Genomic DNA, 21,340 nt, shown 5'->3' with positions numbered 1-21,340 from the left:
TGTATCAGGGTATAAAGATGCATCGAGAGAGTATCTTTGTCCAGCTGAGGGGGGAATGAAAAGTCCCACCATTCACTGAACTACGTCCATTGTCACCGGTATACTTGTCTTAGTATCCTTGTAGAGTCTGCCAGGTGCTATTACCGTGCTTTGTTGACAATAAACCTGGCCTAGTGCCTTCGTACCTTAACAGATCTTGTGGTCATTGGGCAGTTCGCTCAAGGTCTGCTGTGCTGGCTGTCTGCGCAGAGCTGAGGCAGCACACAGGAAGAACACACACACACACATACAGCCAAACATCTGACCACAGTTCCTTCTGGCCTTAGAATCTATCTTGAAAGTTTACATGAGGTCTAGAATGTGTTAACTACCACCTCACCTCCTTCCTAGACACCTTTTATCGTCGCCAGGACAAACCCTAGCAGGTTCAGGATCCTGGCTGCACAGGCATCTTGATCCCACCAGCGGAAGTGTGCAGGGACCATTTGTTCTCCGTGGATTGGTAACAAGACACTGCTGCTTAAAGGGCAGCTCTGAATCACTATCAAAACTCTCCTCCCAACTAGTGAGCATAGGGAGAGAACAACCTGGGCAAAACATGCGAGCAAGAGATGAGAGACCCATTCCACACACAAACCTAGTGAGGCTGAACAATGCACTTATTCAGGAGCAGGAAAGGTGCAGACTACAGTTCTTGAGATTTGGTGTATATAGTTTGCTGGGCCCTATATGGGAGTAGTTCAGGGCAGGGTCTGTGGGAATGCAGGGGAATCGGGAAAGGGATCATGTCAGGGTCACGGGGCTCAGACTCTGAACACACACGTATGCGTGTGCACACACACACACACACCCCTTTCGCAAAGTAAGCTCTCTGTATTTGTCTGAGGACGTCTGCAATACAGGGTTTCATCTGGTATAAATAAAGTACAAAATCTTACAATGTCTTAATCATTATTTTAACAAAAATACTAAAAACTTAGTAAAAACTGAAACCAAAGGGGGAGGGGAGACTACCAAGCACATGGGATCTCCATAAACCTTTGTAGAAACCGGAGTAAAAACATTTTCTCTTTATGATAAAAATCACTCCCTCCCTTCCAAGAAGGGCAGCTGCAGAACACGGAGCCTGGGCAGGTGCCCCAGGGACAGAGGGGTTGGGAACAGCCCCCAATGCGGGAGGCTGTATCCAGTCCACAGTGATGTCTCCCTCCTGGCTCAGTAGCGTCCAAATGGGTTGTTGTTCTGCTGTGGCTGTGTATCTGTTCAGATCAAACACAGAGTTAGACAATCACAGGATTCTGGTCCAGCTAGGAGATGCCCATCAGCTCTGCAATTCAGAGTCTGATTGTGAAGAGGAGGGGTTAGGTAGGCAAGAGAAGGGGCTACTCGGGTCTTAGACTGGGACACTGCACCTCTGTATCACTTGTGGCACTTGATGCTCTGCTCAGATGCCACACACTCTGATGCCAGCTCCTGGGGCTTAGGATAGCAGTACTATCAAAATTCCACTTGCTCCTGGAAAGGTGGGGATAAATTGTGTCAAACCCAGCCCTCTACGCCTCTTCTGCTCAGCTCCACACTGGTCCTTGGTGTGAAATAGGTGTGGAACAATGTGGCACTGAAAGGGAGCGGGTAGCTGCCTAGGTGATGAGGTTGGAAGTTGAATTATCGTCTGGGCTTTTCTCTTTTAAACAGAACACCTGTAACCCTAGTTCTGTGCAACACCCCCGCCATACAGAAACCCAAACACTGTTACCGCCACCACCAGGTGCGTGCACAGTATGAGCTGCGCTGGGCCAGCTAACTACCCTGGAGTTCCCACCAATCATCTAACCTGAAGAAAACTTGGGAACTTCAGCTAGTGCAGAATTCAGAGCCTCACATCACCCAGGAGCATGTCATCAGTGCTCATAGACCACACTGGTTCCCACTTACTATCCAGGTGCTGGTTTCAAGACCTATCTAGCTTGACAGCAGGCAACCTTAGAGATCTGCCTCCCCTCGAACTCCAGACCAACTTGGATGCTCTTGCTGATCATCTTTAGATGCAGTGTGCTCCAGGATTGATTCCTGACTACAGGACTCACTAGCCCTGTGGGGCCAGACTTCCATGACTTGTCGGTTTACTGTTATCTAGTGAGTGGGAGCATTCAGAGTCTGTCATTCCATTACAAAAGCCAACCTGGGCATGCTGCTGGGCAGGCCCTCAGCAGGAGGGCAGGGCAAACCCAACCCCAACCCCACACTGGGAAAGCCTGCTGGTAACTGGGGCATTGGAGAGATGTTTTTTCCCTCCTCTACAAGTATTTTAGTCAAAGTCACTGCTCATGAAGGCATCAACCTGACAGTCCTGGAGACTAACGGTACAGCACAGACAACAGCAGCGCAAGCGTCTCCTGCCCCAGGTCTCATCCTGAGCTGGATAGGGAGGAGCATGACTCACCCGATGCTTTGTGCTCTCTGCTGAGACTAACCACAATGGGAGTGAGCTGTGCCAAGTGCGATGGTGCTTCCTGCTACGGGGATGTGTGCACTTGGAACACAGCAGTCTCCAAGACACACTCTAGCTGGGATATGTCACTGAGGTTTACCCCTAGCTGCAGCCTCTTTCACACAGCAAGGAGGTTGCAAGGTTTCTGCTGGATACAAGACCTTGCCCCAGTTACAGCAATATGATCTACATGGGAGCATGCCCAAAGGCTCTCGGAAACTCCAGCTAGAGAAACAGGAGCAACCCTTGGAGTGGTGCTTCTCACAGGGAACATCATACACCTTTGCTCTGGGATCTGACTGGCCCCACGTTCACTGTGGTGCAATCTGGGGGGATGGTTTTACTCTATAAAGACCTTTATGATTTAAGGCCTGTCTACACTACAACTTTAAACTCAGTGGGTAACCAATTAGTGACATGGCCAGCTTGAAACAAGGCTTGTGTCTGCGCACAACACACTCACTACTCAGGGAGGCATTGGCATTACATGCCAGTGTAACCAGTATGGCTGGTCCTCCCTTCTTTTCCACTCTGCGAGGGGCAATGCATTCTGGGATGCCATACAAGCTGCTGGTGCCACACGGTGTGTGTCCTCCAGGCACTCGCCCCACCCCGAGGCCCTGTGGGAGAGCAGCTCGGACTTTCAGGAATGCACCGATATGGGAGGCAGCACAGTAGGTAAGTCCACACAGCAGCGCTTTACACAGCTTCGCCCTGTGTATGTAACCGGGACAGAGGAAAGATTCACGAGCTGGTTACGAAACTTATTAGAGGCAGCCTCTCTCTGTACTTCAACACTATCCCCTGGAGCCACGTGCACTAGAAGCCCCTCAGATTGGACTAACTGGGGGCACTCAGCCCTAGAATTCACTTCCTCCACTGCAGAGGAGGGCATGCTGCAAGGCTTAAGCTGTTTGCTCAGGCATTCTCAGAGGGACCAGGGCGATACGTGGTCAGGCTGATGGATAGTATTACTGTTGGGCTGTTATTTAGTGTGGACTTTTCTGGAGGCTGATTATAAATGCACTTTTTACATAGGAAAGATAAAACACGACTTCTGCAGTGGCATAAGTGTTCCTGGTGCTTTTCAGACAAAGAAAGTCACAGACCGTCCCCCATGAAGTGCACATTCTAGGGATCTGTGGAAAGAAACCCAATCAACCAAGTCCACACAAGACTACCACATGGTTGGTACTGAGCACTGCCAGATTTCTTCCTGGAGTCTAGAAGTGAAAGGCTCCATAACCCAATCAGGCAACCAGTCCTGTCAAGAAACAGGGTGGAAATGGTGGCCTTAGAAGGGAAAAGGACCATTTACCCCAGTCACCAGCCACCCTGCGCCTCTGAATTCTTTTTCTTGACTGTTACTATGGCTCTCAACACCTTGGAAAACTCTGCAATCTCACTTGCATCGCACTGGCTCAGTGTATAATGCAGCCTCAGTGAAGCATACACAGGCACGGGAAGGAATATGTCACAGCCCATAAAGGAATATCTAATAGTTCCTGCAGTCACAGCCTCATAAGAAAAATAATGTATAGATACTGGGATTCAAAGGAAGAATTTAGTAGGAGCCGGAATCCAATTTTAAATTGTATTTAGAAGACTGCAAAGTGATGGCATTGCTGTGTTAGATGAACCATAGAATATCAGGGTTGGAAGGGACCTCAGGAGGTCATCTAGTCCAACCCCCTGCTCAAAGCAGGACCAATCCCCAATTTTTGCCCCAGATCCCTAAATGGCCCATGCAAGGATTGAACTCACAACCCTGGGTTTAGCAGGCCAATGCTCAAACCACTGAGCTACCCCTCCCTTTTGCTGCACTGAGATGTGGTCACTTGGGGCAGGGTTCAATACACCTGGGCAAAGCCATGGCTGGGCTGCGTCCTGGGAAGTAAGGCAGCATATGTTTGCATCCAGCATTCCTTTGGGGAGGGCTCTGGCTTGGGTGTTTAATAGTTCAATTGCCAGTTTATTATATCAAATTACTGACGTGATCTGTACAACAGCAGGGTGGTCTGGAGGGATACACTGCCCTGCTGGGGCTCAGGCAGCATCCCACATGGCAGTGCTCAATAAAAAGAAGTCTCTCACTGACCATGCCCTGAATAAAGCACCTCCCTGGCTGCACCATTAGGCACGAGCTCCAGAATTTATACTCCCGCTGGGATCGTTGGGAGCCAGCAACGACGGAGTGGTACATCCAGAAAAGCAGACCTGACACGTTTGGGAGAGCTGCCCGACAGCCTCCACAGACACTGCTGCCCTGGCCCCTCTATCTGCAACAGGTCTACACGGTTGCTCACTTGGTTGGTAGTACTTTGTGCTCCTCTCTCTGCCTGCGGCCCTGGTACTGCTAACAATAGAACATAGGAATGGCCACACTGGGTCAGACTAATGGTCCATCTAGCCCAGTATCCTGTCTTCTGAAAGTGGCCACTGCCAGGTGCGTCAGAGGGAATGAACAGAGCAGGGCAGTTAATGCATGATCCAAACTCAGCTTCTGGCAATCAGAGGCTTAGGGACACCCAGACATGTGGTTGCATCCCTGACCATCTTGGATAATAGCCATGATGGACCTGTTCTCCATTAACTTACCTAATTCTTTTTTGAACATTGTTATAGTTTTGACCTTCACAACATCCCCTGGCAATGAGTTCCACAGGTTGACAGTGCTTTGAGTGAAGAAGTACTTCCTGATGTTGGTTTTAAACCTGCGGCCTATTAATTTTATTGGGTGATACCTGGTTCTTGTGTTATGGGAAGAGATAAATAACACGTCCCTAGTCACTTTCTCCCCCCAGTCATGATTTTATAGACCTCTCTCATATCCACCCCCCACCCCACCCATCATCTCTTTTCCCAGCTGAACAGTCCCAGTCTTTTTGATCTCTCCTCGTGTGGAAGCTGATCCAGGCCCGTAATGATTTCCGTTGCCTCTCTCTGTACTTTTTCCATTTCTAATACATCTTTTTTGAGATGGGGAAACCAGAATTGCACATAGTATTCAAGGTGTGGGCGTACCATGGATATATACAGTGGCATGATGATATTTACTGTCTTACTAGCTATCCCTTTCCCAATGGTTCCATTCTGTTCTCTTTTTTGACCACTATTGCACTTTGAGTGGATGTTTTCAGAGAACGATCCACAATGACTCCAAGGTCTCTTTCCTGAGTGGTAACAGCTAATTTAGATTCCATCATTTGGTATGAATAGTTGGGATTATGTTTTTCAATGTGCATTAATTTGCATTTAGCAACAATAAATTTAATCTGCCATTTTCTTGCCTGGTCATCAGTTTTATGAGATTCCCTTTGTAACTCTTTGCAGTCTGCCTGGGACTTAACTATCTCAAGTAACTTTGTATCGTCTGAAAACTTGGCCACCTCACTGTTTACCCATTTTTCCAGATTATTTATGAATATGTTTAACAGTAATGGTCCTAGTAAAGATCCCTGAGGGACACCACTATTTACCTCTTTCCATTCTGAAAACTGACCATTTATCTCTACCCTTTGTTTCCTGTCTTTTAACCAGTTACTGATGTATGAGAGGACCTACCCTCTTATCCCATGACAGCTTACTTTGCTTACGAGCCTTTGGTGAGGGTCCTTGTCAAAGGCTTTCTGAAAGTCTAAGTACACTATACCCACTGGATCCCTCTTGCCCACATTTCTTGATCCCCTCAGAGAACTCTAACAGATTGGTGAACCACGCTTTCCCTTTACAAAGTCATGTTGGCTCTTCCCCAACGACCTGTGGTCACAGTGAGATGGTGTGTAAAGAGACAGGGGAGCGGGGGCTTGCCCGCCCCCAGCTATCACTTTACACTAGGACCAGTTCTATGGAGACACACACACTTTGGGCGGGGCAAGGGGAACGAGGAGTGCTGGTTTCTTACTAGAGAGTTGCTGCTGAAGCTGTCGGACCAGGGCAGCCGTTTGCTGCTGCTGCTGCGTCTGCTGGAGGCCCTGGCGCTGGAACTAGAGAGAGAGAAACCTGGTGAGCGAGAGCCGCTAGGCTGGTGGGGACTCAGCCCTCGCGCAGGCAGCCAGCACGTGCTCCCCGTGTTGGGCAGCAGCTAGTGGGGCGGAGAAGCGGAGTGCTGCAGGGAGCAGGAGGGAGGGTCTGTGGACGGCCGGGCTATGGCAAAGGGCTCGTCCCCTCTCGCTCTGTGACACACTTACGATGGGCTGCTGAGGAGGAAGAGCCTGCATCCCCAGGCCGGGAGGCTGGCCCTGGGCTTGTGGCTGGGGAACGGTGGACACCTGTGGCTGCTGCTGTGGTGGTGCCTGGGGCTGCTGCTGCTGCTGCTGCTGTTGTTGCTGCTGTTGCTGCTGCTGCTGCTGGAAAAGCGGAAGCAGAGGAGACCGTTGGCGATGCGCCGGGGCAGGCGATGCAATGAGACAGGTGGCCTAGGGAACGCTACAGGGAAAAATCTGTGACTCAAGAAACAAACAGCGACCTTCCCTGACTGCCCCTCAGCCTGACCACTAGACGTGGTTTTCTTACGGGTGACATGGTGGAAGTGAATTCCCTCACAGGGCTCACAACAGAGCCCCGACCACCCAAATCCCTGCGTCCAGCGCCGTAACCGGCAGGCAGACGCCTCTGAAATGCCGGCAGCGGCACCCTGACGTGGCCCAGCACAGGGAGTCGCTTGGGTCTGCACCGCCTGCGACGTCACCACCAGAGAGCCACGCTCTCACGGGCTTGGTTGATGGTGATGTTTGGGAAAATTCTGGACCCGCTTTTTTCTTTAATTGAAAAAGCAAAGAAGAAAACAGAACGGCAAACATGCATGCGACGTTGCGTGCATGAAGAAATGACTCACCGTGTGCAGGAACGACGGTTCTTCGAGCTGTGTCCCCCTACGGTGCTCCACTGAGGTGTGTCTGTCCCCCTGGGCTGCTGATCGGAGAGCTTTGGTAGCAGTACCTGCTCGGCCTGTGCATGCCCTGCCGTGAGGCTACCCAATGCTGCTCAGGTGAACCTTCCCCAATTCCCTCTCTACTGCAGAACGTATGATGAGAATTCCGAAGTAGAGGGGAGGAGGGTGGGTCGTGGAGCACCCACAGGGACACTGCACAAGGTGAGTAACTTCTTCTTCGAGTAGTGTCCCTATGGGTGCTCTACTGTAGGTGACTCCGGAGCAGTATCCCCTCCTGGAGGCTGGGGTGCTGGAGTCGAGTCTATGATGGATGATAGTACCATGGCGCCGAATCTGGTGTCTGCAGCAGAGTCCCCAAGGATGGCATAATGTTCAGCAAATGTATGCGCAGATGCTAAGGTAATTGGTCTGTAGATTTATGATATAGGGATACCCTTGAAGAAGGTGACGGATGAGGAAACCGATCTTGCGGGATGTGTGAGATTGTAGATGGGGTGCTAAATTGCACATCTGATAAAAGAGTTTGATCATTTGAGACTCATTTAGAGAATTTTTGAGCTGAAATTGCTATGCCTCTAGACCTGTCCATGACAGAGGCAAGAGTCTTGAAGATTTTCTAAAACATCTTGTCCTGTCCAAATAAAAGGCCAAGGCTCTCCTTAGATCAAGTGTATGGAGGATGGTTTGCCCTATTATGCTGGTGAGGCTTGGGATAAAAGGTTGGAAGGTGAATGAGTTGGTTCACGTGAAATGTGGAAGTCACACTGGGAGTGAACTTCAGATGTGGTCTAAGCAAGACTTTGTCAGGCAAGAACACTGTGAAGGGGGGATGCGACCTCAAGGTTGCTATCTCCCCTATCCTTCTAGCCGAGGTAATGGCAATACGGAACGCCGTCTGTGACACTGCATCCCATATTCTTCATAGTGATATTATTAAGATAAGGTCATAGCATAATTAGGATGCATTTTAGGCAAGGTAAGTCATGTGTGGTGTCATTGGGAAAGTTATGATTTGCTGAATATGATTATTCTATTTGTATGCACGTATCATTTTTGTATCTGAAGTTATGAATGTGGACTGTGTATCTATATTTCAAATGTAGTTACACCTGGATAACGCCCACTAGGCAAGATGCTTTCAGTCTAGACAGCTGGTGGGGAAGGGCCTATTCAGGTCAATGAGCCATTAGGGAGAACAACAGGCCTTAAGAGAAGCTTATCTCCCACCTGGTGAGCCTTCCTGAGAACACCACAGACAGCCTGTGAGTGATGGGTGCTATGACTATACAAGGACACGTGACCAGGCCCCATGATGCTGGTCTCCATCTTGGGATGTCAGTATTTTTCCACAGACTTGTCTGGGAACCAAGCTTTGGAACAAAGGGTTCCCACCATATGCAAAAGCTATATAAGGCAGGGAGTGACATCATCTGCGGTTCTTCACTCCCCATACAGGAAGACTCCTGGAAACATCTGAGGAACAAAGACTGAACTGGGGGAAGTACTGGACCAAGGCTAAAGGGATTTCTAGCTTGTGTATGAAACACCTGGGGATTCCAAGCTGTAAAGCAAGTGCAACTTGCCCCTTAAGAATTTGCAACCTGCTTGTATCATCTCTTAGGGTGAGAATCTGCTAATTCATACCCAATCTATTTAGTATATTAAGCTTAGTTGGCGTTTTTTGTTTATTTGCTAGGTAATCTGCTTTGATCTGTTTGCTATCCCTTATAATTACTTAAAATCTATCTTTTATAGTAGTTTTTGCCTTATCTAAACCAGTGAGTTGGAGTAAAGTGTATGGAAATCATAGTTCAAGGGGCAAAGGCTGATGCATATTCCTCTCCACATGGGGGGGGGGAACGACTTTATGAGCTTATGCTGTACAGTTCCCTCTGGAATCTAGTCTACTTCTATAGGTAAGTGCGATGGGTAGTCACTTTCCTAGTGTGGAACAACACTTCCTGTACCTCTTCAAGCATGATGTTTCTATGTGCTGGAACCATGAAGGAGCCAGGGTTTGAGCTGTAGTATCCATAGGTTGGGATGGAAAGTGTTTCGTTCTACAAGAGGAGGTAAGGAGTGGTTGGAAGAGTCACTGGTGGACACAGCACCAGTTGTGACAGGTAAGGGTACCATGTCTGTCTGGGCCAGGTGGAAGCAACTGGTGTGATGTTTGCTTTTTCTCTTGTTATTTTCAACAGGAATTTCAGCAACAGAGGAAATGGGAGAAAGGTGTAAAGAAGGCCCTTGTCTCACGAGAGGAGGCAAGCATCCCCCATGACGTGCTGGCCAATGCCCACTCTGGAGCAGTACCGTGGCCATTTCTTGTTCTGGTAAGTAGTGAACAAGTCTATTATCAGTGTCCCCCATTGTCAGAATATGTCAGAGTACCTCAGAATATGTCTGAGTCTATCTCCCACTTGTGGTTGTGTGGGAATTTGTGGCTGAGACTGCCCGCTATCATGTTGTGTACTCCTGGTAGTTAAGCTGCTGCTATTGTAACATTGTAGGAAATAAACCAGTTCCATAGCTTTAGTGCTTCCACTGGTGCCTCCTTGATGGTGTATGTAATACAGACACGCTATATTGTCTGTCATTACCTTTGTGTGCGTGTCTCCGATCAGCAGACGGAAATGAGCACACACGTTCCTGACCGCTCTGAGTTTGAGTAGATTGATGTGAAGGCACGTCTTGGATGGAGACCATTTGTCCTGCGCTGTGAGATCATTGAGATGTGTGCCCCATCCTAACAGAGATGCGTCGGTGGTGAGAAATAGTGATGGGAAAGGCTCAGTGCACGGGATTCCCATGCACGCGTCTGCTGGTCTTTCCATGGATTCAAGGATTATTTGATTTTGGTGGGCATCAATAGGAGTTTGTCTATGTTGTCTTTTGGCCTGTAAATCGAACTGAACCATAATTGGAGGCATCTCATGTGAAGTCCGGCCTGAGCTATCATTGATGAGCCTGCGGCCATGTGCCCCAGAAGCTGAAGCCAATATTGGAGGGCTGGATTGCACTGTCTCTATAAGTGTGGATAGACTGAGGAACCTGTGTTGTGGGAGAAGCGCTCTTGCTCAGAGTCGACATTGGCTCCTATGAATTCTAGTCTCTGTACCAGTATTAATGTTGATTTTTTGCATTGATTTGTAGGTCCAGATTCTTGAACAGATCCCGAGTGATATTGGTAACTTGCTGGGTGTTGATGAAGGAATGCACCCTGAAGAGAAAATAGTCCAGGTAAGTGTAGATCATAATACTTTGGGAATGTAGGTGAGCTGCCACCACAGACAGGATCTTGAAGAATACTCTGGGGGCCAATGAGAGAGCAAAAGGGAGTACCCTATACTGGTAGTGATCCTGGCCTAGTGTCAATCTGAGATCTCTTCTGTGACATGGTATGATTGAAATGTGGAAGTACGCATCTTGGAGGTCAAGGGCCACAAACCAGTCACCTTTTTCTAATGCTGGAATAATTGTCGCTAAAGTGACCATCTTGAACTTCTGAGCCTTGACAAATTTGTTGAGCACTCTGAGGTCTAGCGTGGGTCTCCAACTTCGCTTTTTCTTGGGTATCAGGAAATAGTGAGAGTAAAAGTCTTTGCGTCTTAGATGTACTGGTTTTATGGATCCTATACTGAGGAGATGGTCTATCTCTTGTCATAATAGGTTCTTATGAGAAGGGTCACTAAAGAGGGATGGGGAAGGGTGCTTGGGGGGGAGGAGAAATAGATGGAGTACCAATCTCGAATACTCTCCAGTACTCATTTGTCAGAGGTTATCCATTCCCAAGTGCTGCGGAAAGGGTCAAGATGCCGGCATCCATAGGGATGAGAGGGGTTTTCCAATGTTGGATGATATTGAAGAGATTGGTCTGATGGCACCTCAACCAATCCATCAAAACTGTCGTTTTGAGATGGATGGCTGCGAAGAAGTAGGTTGAGGGCCCAAAGATTTCCCTTTGGAGAATCTGGACTTTTTTGCGGGGTTCATACAAGCATTGGGATGAATATATTGTGAAAAGTGGGGCTGGATTTCAGATGATGCTGATGGCCTCTCGAGCTCAGCATGTCCACGACTGAATTGGGGGGTGGGTGGGAGAAGAGAAATTCCATTTCTTTCGCTGGCAGGTAACATTTTTTATTGGCCCGTTGGCAAGTCGGTGGGACCGATGCCAGGGTCTGCCATATGAGTTTGACAGAGTCCAAGAGGGCCTTGTTAATAGGGAGAGCTAGTCTGGACAAGGTGAGTAAAATGTCCAATAGTTTATGGTGCGACTCGGTTACCTTTTGTAATGGTAGTTGTAATGCATGCAATGTAAAGCTAGCTCCTGGAAAAGCTTGAAATCATCTGCCAACGATGGAGAAGGGGGCATCACTATCTCACGTGGTGATGAAGATGAGAAGTTGGTCAGGGTTGGGGGGGTAATCTCCTCCTCGACTTCAGCCTCTTGTTCCCTCCTGACTGTTCAGGGGGCTTGGATGCCCTCGATTCAGTGGGTATCTCATGGGCTCCTGATAGGCCAAGCTAGAGCCATGGGAGGCACGGTGTCTCTGTTGTCTGCCAAGGATCCCAGTAAAGCCACTGAGAGGGTGGGAAAGTCCCTGGAGGTTGGTACCATGCCTGCCCATACCAAGGAGGCTGGGGGTCAGAGGGGCAGTACAGTTGAGGTACATACTGGAAATGGGTACCATAGGGTGGATGTGAGGAGTGGCAGAAGACTACGTCCTCTTGCTTTCTATCTGACTCAGCCCTTGAAAATGGGGGTGTATGTCACCGGTGAGCCTGGAGCTCTGGGTGGACTCAGTGCCGGGGCCCTGGTACCGAGCAGAGAGGAGTCCAGTGCATCAGACACCAAAACGTCTGTCATGGACTGGAAATCCGGTGGTGTCACAGTCATTGACACCAGAAGCATTTAGTGGTGCTGAGATGTCTGCATCGAAGGAGTTCGCAACGCTGTCCTGATTGCGTGGTCTGCCAGTGCCTGGAGTGATGGTACCAACTCTGAGGTCTGCACCTCAGGAGCCTTCTCCAGGGTGGATTCTCTCGTTTTCTCATGCCCAGGCGATACCAAGGATTCCTTGCCTGTGCCCATCAGGTCCTTAGGCAGCCCCACATGTTCTGTTGGGGCAGTAGGTACCCTGCGAGTCCCTGGTACAGGATTCGTTACCACTGGTACTGATGATACCAAGCAAGCCGAGATGGGTTTTGGCTTGGTCAGGGCTTGCTGTGGGGACTACCGGCCTTTTTCTTAGAGGCATTGTGAGAGTGGCTCATGGTTGACTTCTTAGGTTCACCACCCTTAGATGTAGAGGGTTGCGGTGAGAATTCCTGCTGTCCGGAGTCTTGGTGCAACTCCGAAGGTGGTTGGAGGGCCGCTTCCATTAGAAGAAGCTTGAGTCTCAGTTCCCTATCCTTTCTAGATCTCTGCGTCAATTGTTGGCATAAACTATACTTCTGTGGGATGTGGTTCTCTTCCATAGCAGATGCACTGAGAATGTCAATCAGTCACAGGGATAGATTATTTGCAACTGAGACACTTCTTGAGCCCGGTGAACCAGGCATACCCTGTTCCGGGGGGGCGGGAGGGGGTAAAAGAAAAACTATGTTTAAACTAAAGTTTTTTTTTTTTTTTTTTAGCTAAATAAATAAATAAAAGATACACGAGTGAAAAAGAAAAGGGAGCTCTAAAAGATTAGAGAAACAATTAGCAATTCTATAAAAAGTAATGATCCACTAACGGACTGGTAAAGCTCTATCTCTAGCCAGGTGTGGTTGAGAAGGAACTGGGGAGGGTTTGCCCCTGCAACGCTGGTTAGCCTCGTGGCAGACTGGGGTGGGGGAGTGTGCATGCTCTGGCCAAACAGACACTGCTACCAAATTCTCTGATCAGCAGCACAGAGACTCAGATAAACCTACAGCGGAGCACGCATATGGACACTATTAAAAAGCTAGACCTTACAATCAGTTAGGGAATACAGTTTACTTGAACCCAGTAGCCCCCAAAATTAATTGTTTAAAGTAAAATTTCCCTTGTAATTCTCCATCGATTTCTATCATTTCAGGAGCAGGTGTGTTAATACCTATGTTACTGTGTAATCGATGTCATGCATCCAATATTCATCAAACCCTACTCTAAATCCTGGGAATAATCCATTTCCATTAACACAGATTCTCCTAATCTAGGAGGAGTTTCTATCTGAGTGCTCACCTAAAATTAGCACATCACTGTCTACTGTAAGACTGCATACAAGGAACAACTAAGGAGCCCTTTGCAAAAGGAAATAAAAGCTGAATATTAGGGGACATTTTGTAATAATGAAATCTTCTAGCCCATGGGACAGTCTCCCAAAGGCAAGGCTGGAAGCCTCACCAAGGTCTACCTGGATATTCAGCTGCTTTCAACTACCTGAAAGGGGGTTCCAAAGAGGATGGATCTAGACTGTTCTCAGTGGTAGCAGATGACAGAATGAGGAGTAATGGTCTCAAGTTGCAGTGGGGGAGGTTAGGTTGGATATTAGGAAAAACTTTTTCACTAGGAGGGTGGTGAAACACTGGAATGCGTTACCTAGGGAGGTGGTGGAATCTCCTTCCTTTGAGGTTTTTAAGGTCAGGCTTGACAAAGCCCTGACTGGGATGATTTAGTTGGCGATTGGTCCTGCTTTGAGCAGGGGGCTGGACTAGATGACCTCCTGAGGTCTCTTCCAACCCTGATATTCTATGATTCTATGACATGTCACACTGGAAAGCCAGAGGGCTCATCTACATATAAACTGTCAGTGAAACAATTTAGCTGCCTTTACTGCTCACCCCTGTGATTTTGGGCAAGACTGTGTGCACACACTCATTTCAGAATAAGTGAAAGAACAATATGAAATATGAATGTACCCACAGACTCACACTGAACTCACTACAGGTGGGAATTACAATCAACGTAGTCATTTCCATTCCAGTTACATGACCCTATAAAACTTCTCCTCTATGGAAATGTCCTGCCCTCGCCTCAGGTTGGGTGGGGATCTCCAGTTAAAGAGGCTCATTGAGAAGCCTGGACACATCTGGCTCACGAAGAATGTCTAAAGCCGCACTGGAGAGACAAGATGGGCGAGATAATATCTTTTACTGGACCAACTTCAGTTGGTGAGTGACACGAGATCTTGAGCCACATGCTTTGTGTGGCTCAGAAGCTCCTCTCGCTCACCAACAGAAGTGAGTCCAGTAAAAGATATGACCTCACTCACCTTGTCCCTGGAACAGCCTGGGACTGGCATGGCTACAGCTCATTGCACCAAGCAGCACTTGGCAGCGACGTCCCCGTAAAGCTCAGAGCTTAGCACCACTAACTGCTTTGTGAGCCAGACTTTGGCCAATATTCCAAAGGCTCAGCTGGAGCTGAGAGCAGACCAATGGAGGATCGCCCAACAGATTTTTCTACTGTGTGTGTCAGAAGACTTGCGAGAGAGAGCCAAGCGCTGCCCCAGGCCTCTCTGCCAGGCGCGCACAGCTCCTGGGGGGAACAGGAGAGACCAGCCACGCCCCCACAGAAGAGGCATCTTCATCGCGTGTCGCACAAAGTGTGACAGAGAGCGTCCCGGCCGCCATCCGCTCCCCTGCCGGCAAGGGCCCAGCACTGCACAGAGCAGAGGACCATCTGGGCTAGTGGCGTGTCGCAGGCCCTCCACCCCGCAGCTCCGTCTCTTCAGCTAACGTGGGAGAAGGTGAAAAAAAGAAGCAGGCCCCCACTTACCCTCAGCATCTGCTGCTGCTGCTGCCTCAGGTACTGCTGCTGCTGCTGCTGCTGCTGCTGCTCAGGCACTATCGGACTGGGCCGGACCCCCGACGGAACCCCTTGTGCGCTCATCGGGTTCATCCCGCTCATCACCGGCGCTGGCTGCATCGCCTGATGAGGGAACCTTACACAACAAGGAGAAGAGTCGGGGGCTCTTGCGGATCCGGAGCAGCGTCCCTAAACCCAGCCCGAGCTTCTCATGGTCTAAGAAAACCCAATGCGTCAGAGCAAGCATGGCCAGAACCAGAGCCTCCCACATTACCCATTCGGAGAGCCCAGAGCACCCACTTCGGGACCCAGGCACCCAGGATTCTCCCTGTACCTTTTCAAAGGTTTGTCCAGTCTAGGTTAAAAAGTCTCAAGCAACAGGACTCCGAGCCCTGCTCCTGGGGACAATTTCCTGGCCGTATCCATCCCCCTGAAGGACAACAATGGTGCATTGAGGCCTTTCCCCCTGGGGGGACGGACAATCTCCCAGTCAGATCCATACCCTGGTCAGGGAGTGAAAGGGCACCCAGCCCTTCCCCTGGGGCAATGATTCCCTGGCCAGATCCACCTGTTTGAGAGTGACTGGGGTCCCAGCCCTTCTCCCCTGGGGTCAGGTCCAAACCTGTGGTTAATGACTTCCCTACCCTTCAGCCTGTATTTCCCCTTTCTTAATTCCATCCCTCCCCTACTAGTCACAGCCTCTTAACCCCTTTCCCTGCTTGGGGTTTACACACGTCTCTCCCCATGCTACTCACTGAATTCCCTCCTGGCTGTAATATCTTTCTGGGTCTGACAAGGAGCTGGACAAGGCCATCAGCTCAGGCAGCACAGAGGATTCCCAGATGCTGACCGCTACAGCACCAGAGCTATAGCAGGCCCTGTCGACTGGTCCTGTCTAATCAGTTACACTGGAGAAGTTCCCTGTGCAACATCTGTAGCTGCTCAGCGTCTGCAGATTGGGAGGTACCTCTGTGTGTTGCCCAGGGCGTGGCCATAGCCAGGGGCCTGCTGATGCACATAGCCACTTGGTCTCTGCTGCATCTGTCTGACGGGATCCACGAGAGCTGGGTTTGAGCTGGGATGGGAATTCTGGTAGGGTTGGCTGGAATAGGTGGGAGGTACCATTGTACTGGACTGAGGGGGGTGCTGCTGCAGGCCTATATGGGAGACGTAAGGTGTGTAACCCTGAGGGGAAGAAAGAGCCTTTGTTAAATGTGCTGGGATACAGAGGGAGTGCTGGGGCGGGGCATTTCCCACGGGGACACAGAAATGGCCGCATTAGAAACCCAGGGCCTCATGGTCCACTTCGCCCTCTTCCCAGAGACTGGAATATTCATGACAGTTGGCAAGTGGGGACCCCAGGGGAGAACCAGTAGGCTCCAGGGCCCTGCAGCAGGAGTTCACACAGTGCTGGCTCCACCAGAACCCACTTGGCCCTTCATCCTCCTCCTCCCAGGCAGAGAAAGCCCCACTCACCTGGGAAGGCTGCAGGGCTCCATAGGAAGGGGTAGGGGCCATGTGGCGCACTGGCGGCTGCCCCAGCATTCCCTGGCTCTGCTGAAAAGGAGCACAAGACATTCACACTCAGGAACATGAAGACCTAGGACCGTCCGGCTCACTCTTTGCCATCCTCTGGGCATATGTGAGCTCCTCCCAGCAGTGGTCTGGAAGCACTCCTCAAGCCAGACAACAGCCCGTCCTCTCCAGGACTCAGTCAGGCAGGAGTGTCACGGCCACATGGGACCCAGCAGTGGGCAACTGGGCTCGCAGGGACCCCACCTTCCAATCAGGACAAGGCCCTGGAGGACATTCCCAGGCCAGGCTAAAGAACAGACCTGCCTCCATTTCTGTTGACCCCACAGTCACAGTGACACTAAACCCTTCCCTCCCAGAGCTGGGCCTGGCGCCCCCTTCTGGCCCCACAGTCACAGTGGCACTAGCTCATTCTCAATGTCAGTCTCCCCATAACAGCTGATTCAATCAAAGTTGTGGGCGCACAACTTTGAAGGAAAGGAACCAAGGACCCAGATGATGCCAAATGCTCTGGGCCCTCGAGGTCACAGGTGCTACAGAAACACCAGCTACCTGAGGCAGATGGAAATGCGGGGTTAGGAAGAGCGTTGGGGAGTTTGTTTTCCAGAATGAATAAGAAAATGAAAACCAGCGAGCACAACCCAGGACCCACTGTGCTCTGGGACTACTGCGCCACAAGGGATGGGATACAGCTCTGCCGTACCAGCTTAGCCTGAAGTTGCTGGCGGAGCAGCTGCCCTTGGGAAACTGGAGGCTGCTGTCTGTAGACTGCTGGCTTGTAGGAAGGGTCAATTCCCATCATGCCACTCATCCCCGAAGGCAGCACCCCACTGTAGGAGGGCCGACTCTGCACCAGCTTTCCCAGGGGCATGCGTACAGGTCTGTAGGAGGTATCCAGCCGAGGGCCACCTGCAATAGGAGGAGAAAGAGAAAGGGCCAGAGTCACACACATCCAACCCACCACTGTCCCACCACACCAGGGCAGGAGCAGCTGCGAAAGGGCACACCCTGCTGGTTATTCGTCTCTAGCCAGGCCAAGCCCAGGCAGCTGTGTCTGGTTCTTACATTCGCACACCTGTCAGATGTAACAGGCTACAGAAACGGAAGCTCATGATGTAAAAGGGACTCCCTTAAAGTTGCTACCTGCAGGGTAGTAAGAGTCTCCTCTCCCCCACACATACCTGCTGGCAGAGGTTGATTCTGGGCATAGAGACCCACTGGCGACTGCCCATATGCCAGTCTAGACATGGAATTCCCAGCCTGATGATGCATGAGGTCTGCGGTCATGCCAACTCCATAGGAGACTCCTCGGCCAGGGCCCAACACAAAATCCTGCAGGAGGAAGGAGGAGTGAGAGGGAGCTGCACACCTGGAGCCTCCAGGAATTGACAACTGGGTCACAAAGCTAAAAGGCACAGGATGCTGTGTGCTAGTTAGAGCTACGAGCAGCCTCTCCTCTCCCTAGCAAGGATGCCAAGGCACACACACTGCCTCTTCCTCAAGAAACCCAGAGAGGCTCCTCTCATGGGGAATGCTGGGAAGAGGTCCAGCGTTTCACGGACGCCTCTCGGAAAGGAAAGCACTAACCATCTGCTCCTCACAGGCAGAGCAGAGAGGGCAGATCTGCAGTTGCAGGTGGGACACAGCCCCGTGTCAGGTCCACGACTGGCAGGAAAGGCCATGTTACCTCACTTTTGTTGGCAGGCTGGTTGCGTTTTTTGCTCTTGCTCGGTTTCTTCTTGCGCTCCTCAGTGGAGGTGGCAGGATTGGAGCTGGCTTTATCAGCCTTGGCTGGCTCTACAACCTTCTTCTCTGGCTCTAGGGCCACAGGTGTGGGGGGCTCCTCCTCTTCGGGAGGCAGTGGCAGAGGCTCCAGATAGTAGCTGCGGGGCTTGGGTTTCAGGTGTGTATGATACAGCAGGAGCCTCTGCTGCTCCTCGAACCTGGACACCTTACGATCCACCCGCACAGTCCCAAACCAGCCCCAAGAGAGGGGGGCTGAGTGCTTCAGGCCCTCAAACAGATCCCAGGGGGAAATCTTCTGCTTCGTGGAGACTTGCAAACCCTTGAAAGAAAGACGAGAAAGTCAGTGAGCAACCCCGCAAGTCACTAACAGCCCCTGAGCAAGGGCACAGGGAGCCACTGAGCCTATACCACCAACTCCACTCCATGGAGCAGGGCTCCTGAAGAGCGGCCCAGCTCCTCACTGGTGGGTCCCTGCTCACCCCCACCAGGAAACCCTCATTTCTATTGGCCCTCAAGGGACCAGTGTCGTGTCTCTTCTGAAACAATGTTCACCACATTGTCTCCTATTGCTCCTCAATGCATCCCCCAAACCCTTCGCCCGTCTCCTGCTGGCACATAGGCTGTAAGCTGCTATGGCATGGGTCGTGGGCACACAGCCAACATTTAAATCATAATCAGTCGTACTCGTGAGGTCTTGGAAGATATTGCCTGCAACTATTAATGGGTTAAAACACCTTAACTCTGCCCTTCTCTGATGTGGCTATACCACCCTGAGTGCGAGGGCCCTGGCTCTCTTTGGACAGCTGCACAAAACACAGTACTTGCCAAGAGGGTTAACAAACCAGATGCTTCCAGACACCAGCACAGGCTCCAGGCATGAGGAGCCAGAGGCTGTCTGTGCACCGGCAGCCATGACTCAGAGACCCAGGAACAGGATTACTTGCCTCCTTCTTGAAAATAGAGTCAAAGCCAGCAATCTTGTTGCCTTTGGTGTCAATGAGGGATCCCTGAGGTTCGCAAGTAATGACGTCCCGAGTCTGCTTGGGAAGAGGAAGTAGCTGTCGCACTTTCTCCAGGCTGTCGGATTGTCGGTCGCCCAGCTCCTTCTGCACTAGGCAGGAGGTGGAGACAAAGGCGTCAGAGAGCCATTCAAATAGCAGCATCCAATGCAACCCACCCTACTATCACTGTCACCCCCCACAGTGCTCTGCCCCACAACCACCACTGTTCTATCACCCCATGCCCCACCAACCACTTCTCCATACCCTCTTATATAGCTGCCCCTGCCCTCTGTGCCCACCACACCATATTGCCCCAGCTCTCCATACTGGCCAGGGCCTCCTCACCCTGAGTTTCTTGACCAGGTTCATGTATGCTCGCTTGTTCTCCTCCATGCTGCCCTGAGAAATGCTGGACATGTCCGCAGCCAGGGTGCCGTTGATGAGCACGCTCAGCATGTCCAGCACTGTAGTGAAGAGCTCGCTGAGGGGCAGAGGAGAAAGGCTGAGGTCAGGATAGGGGAAGACCCTGCAGTTCCACAGCTCAGCACCACCCAGAAATACAGGGCTGCATGAGCACCTCTGCCATCACAGAGAAAATGCCCCATTAGCTCACCTGGAGCATGCCCTCAGGGGATGGGCAGGATTGGACTCACCAGCACAGGACATCTTATAGCACACTGTCCAGACTTCAATCCCCATCTCCTCCTCTGGAAAACTGTTCCACGGCCTCCCAGATCCCCCAACATCCCATTCTCCTTGTAACCCCCCCTGGCATTCACACCCTCAAGACAGCTGGATGTGTCCCTGTGTGCACACTCACTCAGCCTCTCCTCACACCTCAGTTCCTCAGCTCTTCCCTGAGCTCCTCACAGCTTTTCTGCATCTTTCTGGTAATAATGATGTCCAGGTGTGTTCAGTGCTCGTGCTGTAGAGAGGGGGCTGTCCTCTCCCTGCTCTGCATGTGCCCATGGAGTGTGAGGGCCCTTTTGCTGCCATATGCGCCTACGCACTGGGAACTAATTGCCCACTATTTCTCCTAAGCCTCTTTCAGCCATCCCTGGTTCCCACAAGCTTCTCACAGGAGAGGTCTGTACGTGCTTGCGGGCTGACTCTCCCACATGGGACAGAAGCATGTGGGTGGGACAGCTTGCCCTCACCAGGAGAGGAGCTGGACTAACTCTAGACTCCCCGTGGGAGGGGCCCTGCTCCTAGACTTGAAGGAGACAATTACTTGTTTGACTGCATGTCGACAGTCCCACTGCTGATGATGTCCAGGAGTAGCACCGCCCACTCTGTTGTCTGCTGTGTGCTGCGCTGCACTGTGTCAAACATCCCCCCGACCTGGCAGGGAACAAAAGTCAGTCAGAGCCCAGGCACTGTCCTGCCACACAGGGAACCCCAGAACCCAAAAGGCAGAGTGGAGGCTAAGCCAGGACACCTCTTATGGGCAGGTGAGGGGGGACAAGCTCCAGACATCCCAGCTAAGGGGGTGCCCTGCTGTAGGCCCTGGAGCAGCTTAGGCCCTGGAGTGGCTCTCCCTGCCAGCTTGGCAGCAAATTGAAAAGGGAAGCAATGCTGTGACCAATCTGCAATAAGCATTTCTTAAAGAGTTCAAGGTGTATGTTCTGGCACAGAGGTGTCTCCTGTCCGGACAAGACAGCCAGGTCTCTCTATCCATCCCGTTCCCTGCATGGCTTCACACCCAGAAGAGCCAGGGAAATCTTCATCATGCCCTGCACACCCCTAGAAGGGAGGGCTCTCTGTTTATCCCCCTTTTCTCCTGCTGCTCACCAGATTCAGTCGCAGTTTCAAGGCCTCATGCATCAGCTGTTTGGCTTTGCAGTCGTCCTGGTACTGATCTTCCCGCCAGTTTGTAACAATCTAGGAGATTTAGAAGA

At 50.9% G+C, this 21,340-nt stretch overlaps 1 protein-coding gene across 3 annotated transcripts in view; it reads right to left on the bottom strand.

Annotated features, from left to right (window-relative positions):
* Positions 1 to 853: 853 nt before the first annotated feature.
* Positions 854 to 21,340, bottom strand: part of MED12 (mediator complex subunit 12) — a 78,762-nt gene continuing 58,275 nt past the window's right edge. Inside the window, exons 32-44 of one of the 3 annotated variants that reach the window (XM_048864909.2) lie at positions 21,234 to 21,323; positions 20,674 to 20,783; positions 19,788 to 19,923; positions 19,386 to 19,547; positions 18,383 to 18,760; positions 17,877 to 18,027; positions 17,399 to 17,604; positions 16,639 to 16,719; positions 16,130 to 16,347; positions 15,133 to 15,298; positions 6,682 to 6,837; positions 6,396 to 6,477; positions 854 to 1,259 (exon numbers count right to left, since the gene is read on the bottom strand). In XM_048864909.2, coding sequence (XP_048720866.1) covers positions 1,216 to 1,259; positions 6,396 to 6,477; positions 6,682 to 6,837; positions 15,133 to 15,298; positions 16,130 to 16,347; positions 16,639 to 16,719; positions 17,399 to 17,604; positions 17,877 to 18,027; positions 18,383 to 18,760; positions 19,386 to 19,547; positions 19,788 to 19,923; positions 20,674 to 20,783; positions 21,234 to 21,323 — 1,980 coding nt within the window. In that variant the 3' untranslated portion in view covers positions 854 to 1,215. Of the gene's footprint in view, positions 1,260 to 6,395; positions 6,478 to 6,681; positions 6,841 to 15,132; positions 15,299 to 16,129; positions 16,348 to 16,638; positions 16,720 to 17,398; positions 17,605 to 17,876; positions 18,028 to 18,382; positions 18,761 to 19,385; positions 19,548 to 19,787; positions 19,924 to 20,673; positions 20,784 to 21,233; positions 21,324 to 21,340 lie in introns of all 3 variants that reach the window. The other 2 variants (XM_048864908.2, XM_048864907.2) reach the window with 2 other exon arrangements.

This window comes from Caretta caretta, chromosome 9 (assembly GCF_965140235.1).
Source record: "Caretta caretta isolate rCarCar2 chromosome 9, rCarCar1.hap1, whole genome shotgun sequence".
Taxonomy (NCBI): Eukaryota; Metazoa; Chordata; order Testudines; family Cheloniidae; genus Caretta; species Caretta caretta.
This window is presented reverse-complemented; position numbering and strand designations above follow the sequence as displayed.